The 9,089-nt window shown below is 45.1% G+C and overlaps 1 protein-coding gene across 1 annotated transcript in view; it reads left to right on the plus strand.

The window, feature by feature from the left end:
- Window positions 1-9,089, plus strand: part of MICALL2 (MICAL like 2) — a 58,629-nt gene that overhangs the window by 47,719 nt on the left and 1,821 nt on the right. The window contains exons 10-16 of the mRNA XM_027875012.1: window positions 1,614-1,751; window positions 2,325-2,389; window positions 2,894-3,017; window positions 3,822-3,912; window positions 4,229-4,302; window positions 5,300-5,414; window positions 7,072-7,118. Of these exons, the coding sequence (XP_027730813.1) occupies window positions 1,614-1,751; window positions 2,325-2,389; window positions 2,894-3,017; window positions 3,822-3,912; window positions 4,229-4,302; window positions 5,300-5,414; window positions 7,072-7,118 (654 nt within the window). The remainder of the gene's footprint in view (window positions 1-1,613; window positions 1,752-2,324; window positions 2,390-2,893; window positions 3,018-3,821; window positions 3,913-4,228; window positions 4,303-5,299; window positions 5,415-7,071; window positions 7,119-9,089) is intronic.

The following is a 9,089-nucleotide window of genomic DNA, read 5'->3' on the forward strand; positions in this document are numbered from 1 at the left end:
CCAGTATCTTTGCCAAGAAAACCCCAAATAGGGTCATGGAGAGTCAGACACAACTGAAATGACTGAACAAAGAGGTTGACTTTGGGGAGCTGCCATGGATATTATGGCAGTCTTCCTTTCTCCTAGTTCTGCTTCTCAATTATGAGAATGTTCTTTGTTCCCTGAGATGAGAAGCAGCATGGTATAGTTGGAGAGAGTGCTTACCTTAGAGTAAACTGCCTGAATTTGAGCGACAGCTCCAACATAGTTGTGTGATCAGGCAGGTCATTTCATGTTAGAGGTAATGTGCCATTGGGGATAGAATGTTGGGACTTGAGTCCTAGTGGATAAAGCACCAGGCTTGGAGGCAGGAAGACTTGAGTTCAAATCCAGTCTCAGGTACTAAGTTGTGAGACCTTGGGCAAGTCGTTTAACCTCTATTTGCCTCTGTTTCCTCATTTGTAAAATGGGGATAATAATAGCATCTACCTCCCAGGGTTGTTGTGAGGATCAAATGAGATAAATGATTATGAAGCACTTAGCCTAGTGCCTAGCACGTAGTAAGCGCTATATAAATGTTAAGTATCATTGTCATTACTATTGGAATCAGGAAGTGGGATCATATCCCAGTTCTACCACTTACCAGCTTTGTGACCTTGGGCAAGTCTCTGAGCCTCATTTTCCTCATCTGTAAAATGAGGGGGTCCATTCCAGCTCTAATATTGAGTCTTGGTGTCCTTTTCTGTAAAAAAGAAATAATAAGAGTTGTTGTGAAAGTAATTTTTAAAGTATAAAGTGATTCGAGATCTGAGCTGTTATTATTTTATTTATCTATCTGTCCATTCATTCAGTCATTTATTCACTTATTTATCTATTCAATTATTCATTCATTTGTTTATTTAGTTATTTATTTATGCACCCATTTATTTATTTGCTTATTTCATACATTCATTTATTTTACCATCCATTCCTCCTCACCAGCCTCTCTCCTTCCCAGCTTTGAGGCCTGGTTTAGTTGTTTTGGGCCCAGTTTAATCTTCCTGAGTGTTTCTATTTCCAGGGTAATTGGATCACTGAATCTAGATGTGGGAGGAACGTTGGAGACCATCTAGTTCCACTTGTTTTTTTTGTAGATGAAGAAAATGAAGACTAGAAAGATTAAGGGACTTGACCGTGGTCACACAGGGTGTCAGTGTCAGAACCGAGATCCAAACTCCATTCTCATGACTGGTTGTTACAGCAAAGTTCTCGTGATGTCTGCTGCTTAACTTAGTTAGGGGTGTGGAGACTAGGTGAGAGTATGGATGGTTAAATGCAAACCCATCCCCACTACTGAAAAAAATTCTATTCAGTTCAATAAACCCTAAAGCTTGGGGTTCAGAGTTCTTTTTAACTCCACTCCTAGAGATCTGTGGTTTAGGTTTGGGGTGGGTTGGGAATTAGAACTAAGAGAATAAGGGAAAAAAAAATCTATGTGGTTGAGGAATGAAGGAAGATGAATTCCGGTGTGCACTTAATCCTGTGGATTGAGATTTGTTTTGGAAATCAGGGCTGAGGTTAATATGGCCCTAACCAGTACTACAAATTCACCTGGCTCTCATCGCTCCCTGTCTGTCTCTTCCTTCCCTATATAGCTTCAAATGCTTTACTAGCAGGCCGGAAGAAACTCTTGATACCCCCCAACCTGGATGTTTCTGACAGTTGGATGAAGCCTGAGCAGAAGCGGGGAGAGTCCACCCCTTCAGAGAAGCCCAGTCGGCTCAACAAGCCAGGTCAGCTTGAGGCTTTCCCTGCCTGGAGGGGGGGGTCCAAGCCCCTTCAGATGGATACCACCCTTCCTCCTTCCATTCCCCTTCCTCAATCTTCCTAATGTTTTTCCTTCCTTCTCCCCCTTACCCCTTTGGTTTTTCCCCTTGGAAATATCCCAAGGATTAAGGGAAAGTTTCATGAGTCATTTAATGTTTGTAGGCATGGAAACCTTGTGACATTCTTGTGGGGTATCTTTGTGGTCCTGTTTGTTCATGAGAGAGCTCAGACCCTATACAACGAACATTACAGATTACAGTCGGGGCGGGAGGCATTGGTTGAGTAAATAAATGGTTAAGGGAAGTGGGGAGGGGAATGAATGTGACCCAGGCTACAAGGGGGCTATTTGAACCTTGTGAGTTTTGGAGGATTCTTGCTGGGAGTTGAAGGAAGCTGGAGAAGCCAGGAGATATAGATAAGGAGGGAGAGAAATCCAGGCATTAGGGACAGTCATTGAAATACCCAACGTCAGGAGATGGAGTGATAGAGGCCAAGCCTCACTTTATTCAAGGGTTTGGGGGGTTTTGTTTCCTTTTCAGAAAGACCCTGCAATCCACCAAGCTTCCCCATCTCACCGAAGAAAAAGGTGAAATCTCCAGTCAAGGTGTGTTTGAAAAGAGAAATAGCAAGATAATTGGGAGTTTAGGGGGAGGGATGGCAGGGAGAGAGAAGGAAGGGCAAAATGGAAGGGCAAATGGAAGGAACCATCATTGTAGGGAAAGGACTGCGCTTGGCATTATTTTTTTTCCACATTAAGAATGGGGGGAGGCCACATAGTAGATACTTATAGTGGTGTGATAAATTAAATTGAATCCCATTCACATTTTATTATTCAGGAGATTAGCAGTGATTTTGGAGGTGGAGGGGACAATGGTCATAGGCTCATAGATTTAGAACTGGAAAACACTTTATAGGCTACCAAGTTCAACTTCTTCCTCTTATAGATGGGTAAACTGAGGCCTAGAGAGATTAAGTGACTTACCCTGGCTCATTCAGCTAGCCAGTGTCAGAGGCAGGATTTGAACCAAGGTCTTCCTGACCCCAACTCTAATTATACTGCACCATCTCTGCTGTAATCACCTTCCTCCTCTCTGTTTCTGTCTCTTAGCTCCACCCTGACTATATGTCAGAGGAAGATATTCAGAAGAAGATTCAGGACATTGAGAAAGAGCTGGACATATTAGAACTGAAAGGCATAGACCTAGAGAGAAAGCTTCGGGAAGCCGAGGGAGGTAAGTTAGCAGGAGGGCTCCCAGCTCCGGTGGGAAGAGAATGGAATCAGGTTGGTGGGGTCAGGGATGAGCTGCTACCAGGTACGTTTCCTTGGCTGGAGCTATCTGCTAACCACTTCTACCTGCTGGGAAGCTGACCGGCCCAGTAGCAGGGAGAAGGGAGGCCCAGTTTTTCAATATCAGGCTGATCGCTGGCCTGGTATTCTGAGCCATACCTTCTCTGAACTACCCTTGTGACCCAGGCTTTGGGTTCTAATTTCTCTTCTAACTCTATTTGGGATTACGCTTTGTGGTTTGGGGGCCAGTGTCTGCTACTCTAGGCACCGTTGCTTGGTCTCCCTGGTTCCCTCTCCCCACCCTTGCCTTGGCCCTGGAAACGTCCCCTGCTTCAGCTCCTGGCAATCTCCATCTCAGTGGTGCTCAACCCTGATTCTTTCCCTTCAGGGAAAGAAAGGTTTGGGCATGGGGAGGGGCTTCTGCTGCTCAGAAGCTTTAGAGGACCACTAGACAAGGTGGGTTAGAAGAAACTGCTTTGACTGAGCACTCTATTCTGCTTTCCCTGTGGACTATGCTAAGGCAGGTACCCTAAAACCCAGGGGTTTAGGTATCTGGTTTTAGTTAGGTGTATGGAAGAGCAGTCTTTATTGAGGTTCATCCTATTTGAGGCAAAGGTGGATAGGGAACAGTGGAAACATTCCAGTGCCTCACCTGCACCTAGTTCCCAGTGGGGTCCTGCCTTTGGTATTCAGGGTACCCCAGACTACGTTGGGCTAAGACTACCTATGCTCCCTTCTTGTTTTCTAGATGACTCTGAAGATGCCTTCATGGTAGAATGGTTCAAACTCATTCACGAGAAACAGCTGCTATTGAGGCAGGAGTCGGAGCTGATGTACAAGTGAGTGTGACTTGAATCCTTGGTCTCCTACCCCCCACCCCTACCCCATGGCTGATGTGAACTGGGGGTAGGGCACACAACCCTCCGCTTGCTCCTCTGTGCCCTTGGGGTTGGAGATTGAGCAGGGAACCTTCCCCATCCGACTCCCCTTCCGAAAAAGAGGGGCAGAGCTGGGCTCATGTCGGGGAAGATTTTTTTTTAACACTGAGAGAACAGCATCCCCTGGTGACTTTAACTCTTAGTTGGGTGGGAAAGGGAAGGCCCAGGTCACTCTGAGCTCAGTTATTGAACCTCCTTCTTTGCTGGATGTTCCCAGGGCCAAGGAGCAGCGTCTAGAGGAGATGCAGCTTGACATTGCTGATGAACTTCGCTGCTTATTGGAAAAATCAGGTAAGTAGGTGACCAGGCCTTTTAACCTCCCCCCACCCCATATAGAGAAAGGGAGAAGGATGCCTGTGCCTACTTTGAAATCCTAGAATCATTACTGGAACAATAAAGATTTGTTCTGTGAAGTTTGGATTCAGTCAAAGGGCTGCACTTGAGGACCTAGAGGGCCACATGTGGCCTCGTGGCCTTGTGAGAAAGGACCCCAAAGGCCATCTAATCTCCATTCAACTGGCCAGGAGAGCAGTCCCCAGCATCCACTGAGAAGTGGTTATCCAGGGTCTGCCTGAAGACCTCCAGTGAGGGAGAACCCAGTACCTCTAAGTGAGGCACATTCCTTTAGAAAGTTCTTTCTTCTATCAAGCCTAAGTCTATCTCTAAACAACCTCTACCCATTGCTGCTCATTCTATTTTTGAGGAGCAGAATAAGTCTGATCCCGTTTCCATTTGGTAATCCTGGAAATACTTAAAGATAACTATCCTATCACCTGTACATCTTCTCCAGGCTGCTTCCTGCTCATGGTCTCTGGAGTTTTCTCACCTTAGCAGCTAAGTCGTAAGATTTAAAGCCAGAAGGAACCTTGAAGAGTATATCCCAAACCCATTCTTTTATAGGCGAGGAAACTGAGACCGGAGAAATGAAGTCACACGGCTTATTGACTTTTCCTCTACACCATTCTGAGGTCTCTCTTACTTAGCTGACAGCATCTAAAATACCCTCAGCTCCTGAGTCTAGAGGTCTTAATCTTGCCAGCAATAGAGGTTGAATTAGATGGCCTTTGGGGTCCTTTCCAACTCTTAGATTATAGGGTTCTGTGGCTTTGGAAAACTGTCTTGTCATGGACTTCCAGTTAGTTGGCATCCATGCTACCATCAGACAGAAGAAGAGATGCTGCCACCTGCAGGAGAAGTAGGGACTAACCACTTGATAAGGGCTAGCTTGCTCACCTTGGGAAACAGAATCGGCAGGGCAGGCTGGACCATGGCTATTTTAAACCTGCAGAGGAACTGAAGACACCAAAGGAGAGAAAAAGGGAGCAAGAGCTTCTGGAACAGTATGTGAACACGGTGAACGATCGCAGTGACATCGTGGACTGTCTGGATGAGGATCGGATCAGGTGAGGGTGTGATGGTGGAGGTGGATCATGGGAGGGGTATGGGAACCAAAAGGGGAGACTTGGACGATCCACTTTATAGTTGGGGAAACTGAGGTAGATGGGTTAAGTGACTTGACCTGGCTCTTCTGAGGCTAGATTTGAATACAGGTCTTCCCGAGTGTCAGAAGTGTTGTTCGAAGTTGTCAGTGGTCTTCCCACTACTTCATGCCACCCCCTTTTATCTACATTATTTCATCTGATCTTTATAAAATCCCTGTGAAGCAAATACTGCATGCAATATTCCCATTATACAGATGAGGAAACTGAGGTTCAAAGAGGTTAATTGACTTGCCCATGGTAACAAAGCTAGGTGTAAGAAGGGATGTTTAAACCTTGTTTTCCTCACAACACATGATGACAGGCAGGTGAATGAGCAATCTTTAAAGCTTGCCCATACCAATGTATGTATATATCTATAGTTAGTTATAGATATCTAGACCAGATCATACAAATGGGCAGTGCTCGATTGAACTGAAGGGTAATAGGGAGCCTTTGTATGCTTTTGAGCAGGTGAGTGACATAAAGGAAGCCAGAGAAGCTGAACTGATTGCCATGTGCTAGATGGACTATAAAACCAACAAGCCAGTCTGAAGGCTATTGCAAGAATAATTCACGTTCAAGGAAGTGAGGGCCAGGAGCATATTGCAAACAATGGGGGGGAAGGGATGCAGAGGACAGATGCTGAAAAAGAAGAAAAGGATAGGACTTTGTGACTGATTGGTTGTGAGGGGGAGGGAGGAACCACATTGGTAGACTTCCAGACTTCTAGCCTTGGTAACTGGGAGACTGACAGAACCAGACCCATTGACGGGCCATGGGAAAGGGATTGAGAAAAACTACTTGTGTGAAGTAGCCAGGCCAGTCTGGGGTGGGGGGCAGGGAAGTGTGTGGACAGGAAATCATTCTTCTGGGTAGATTATCTTGTTGTTCTCAGCTCCTTCCCAAGGTCCCCCCTCCCCCCCCACCCCTCCTCCATGAGGAAGGACTTTCCAGGCCTCTTTGTAAGATAGGAAACCCTGTTTTTGCTGGATTCTAGTTCCTTGTCTCCTGGGAAAGGGGAGGGGGGAATCTGGGGTGAGAGGTTAATTTGGTGAAATTTTTTTCTTCTGGTTTTAATATTTCTCCACAGACTCCTTTAAAAACATAGTCAGCTAATACATCAGCCGATTTGCACTAACTGTGAGGAAAATGCACCACTTGGCCCCCGACCTCTCTTAGAATGGCCAAGGGGGTCATTTGTGAGTTGCTAGTTTCTTCTGCCAGTAAATGCATTGTTGGAGGGGTTTTTATGTGTGTGTATGTCCGTGTTTCTTTTTTTTTTTTTTTGGTTTAATTTCCTTTTATCTTTTTAAACCTGACAAATATTGTCAACCAATTCTAATCATTCAGCCCAGGGCTGCTCCTAGCAGTTGCAGATGCCAAGGCTGGAGCTGGCATCTTCCTGCTTCAAATGTCCAGTGGGCTGGGCAGGGGCATATGACTAGTTACCTCCCTGGTTGTGGTGGAGTCTTATAGAGGGTGTCTGGTTGTCCGAGCCACGTCCAGACATAAGGATATCATAGGAACCTGTCTATTGACCTTTACCTGCTCTTGTAAACTCATTCCATTCTCTTTTCAGGGAGCAAGAGGAGGACCAGGTGATTCAGGACATGATCCAGAAACTAGGTAAGCTATGCGTGCTTAAGACCATCCTGCCCTTAGGAATGAAGGCAATAATCAGGGCCCGAGGGCAGATTCTTGGGAAAAGGTCCAAACTCTGATCTGAGGGAGTGAATCAGAGGCCACTTTATAGTCCACTAAGAATATCACTTCAAATTAACGGGGGGGAAGAAATGAAGTCTGAAGCAGTCATCAGGTTGGGTAAGTTAGTCAAGGAGAACCATGGGAGTGTTGATGAATTGGAATGTCTTATGCCATATCCTTGTCCAAGATGATTATCTTTTATCAATCATTCAATCAACAAGCATTTATCTTAATAAATTACCTTGTGCTAAATGCTAAAGATACAAAGAAAAAAGCATAAAACAGTCTCTGCCCTCAAGGAGCTTACATTCAAATGAGGAAAACTACGTATATAAATCAACATATGAGACAAATACTGAGTAGTTGGAATGAAGCCTTAGAAGGGATGTCACCAGCAGCCGGGGGTATTAAGAATGGCCTGGAGAAGGTGGTACTTGGGGAACAACTAGTGCAAAGATATGGAGAAAGGAGATAGAATGTCATATGTGAGAAATAGCAACAAGACCAGTATGGCTGTGTGGTGGATAGTATAGAGGGGAGTAAAATAGAAGAATATTCGAAAGGTAGGAAAGGATCAGGTTGTGAAGAGCATTAAACATGAAACCAAGCACTTTGTAATTGATTCTGCAGGTAACAGATTGCTGGGACAGCTTATTGAATAAGGGGTTGACATGGTCAGCTCTGTACTTTAGGAAAATTACTCTGGCCACTGAGTGGAGGAGAGATTGGAATAGGAGACTTGAGGCAGAGGGAACTGATCAGAAGGCTGTTGCAATAGTCTAGGCAAGAATCAAAGAGAAGCTGACCCAGGGTGGTGTCGATATGAGTGGTAAGAAAGGCACATATGTAGGGGCAGCTAGGTGGCGCAGTGGATAGAGAACCAGTCCTGGAGTCAGGAGGACCTGAGTTCAAATCCGGCCTCAGACACATAACACTTACTAGCTGTGTGACCTTGGGCAAGTCACTTAATCCCATTGCCTAGCCAAAAAAAAGAAAAAAAAGTTTCCTAAGAAAGGCACATATGTGAGGAATGTTGAGAAGAAAGAAATTGGCAACTGATTGGATTTGTGGGGTGAGGAAGAGAGAGGAGTTGAAGATGACATCAAGGTTGAGAATGAGAGTGACCGATGGGATGGTGGTCCTCTTGACAGTAATAAGGAAGTTCACAAAGGGGAAGGGTTTTGAAGGAAAGATAATGAGTTCTGTTTTGTACATGCCTATGGGACAATCAATTTGAAATGACCAACAGACAATTGGTGATGTGGGTCTAGAGGTCAGGATGGAAACTAAGGGTGGATAAATAGATTTAGGAATTATCTGCATAGAGATGATAATTGAACTCCTGGGAGCTGATGAGATCAGCAAGTGAGAGAGCCTAAACAGAAAAGAGAAGAAGACTCAGGATAGAACCTTGGGGGAGCCCCATGGTTAGTAGGTGTGACACAGATGAAGTTCTAGCAAAAGAGACTGAGAAGCAACAGTCAGACAGGTAGGAGGAGACAGCCAATGGAGAGCAGAGAGGAGAAAGTATCCATGAGGAGAGGGAGAACAACAGTGTTGAATGCAGAAGAAGGGTTAAGCTTGAGAAGAGGCTGTTAGATCTGGCAATTTTAAGAGATCATTGATAACTTTGGAGAAGGCAGTTTCAGTTGAATGATGAGGATGAAAGTCAGCTATCAGAGGGTTTAGAAGAGAGTAAGAAAAGAAAGTGGAGGCCCTTAGGGTAGATGCTTTTTATAAGAGAATGTGCAAGAAGAGATATAGAATGATAGCTGATGGTCATGGTAGGCTCCAGTGAGGGTTTTTTAAGGATAGAGGAAGACTTGGCCATGTTGGTAGGCAGCAGGAAAGGAGACAGAAGATAGGGAGAGGGAGGGAGGGAGAGAAAAAGAG

The sequence above is a fragment of the Vombatus ursinus genome, unplaced genomic scaffold (genome assembly GCF_900497805.2).
Source record: "Vombatus ursinus unplaced genomic scaffold, bare-nosed wombat genome assembly UNPS02014807.1, whole genome shotgun sequence".
NCBI lineage: Eukaryota > Metazoa > Chordata > Mammalia > Diprotodontia > Vombatidae > Vombatus > Vombatus ursinus.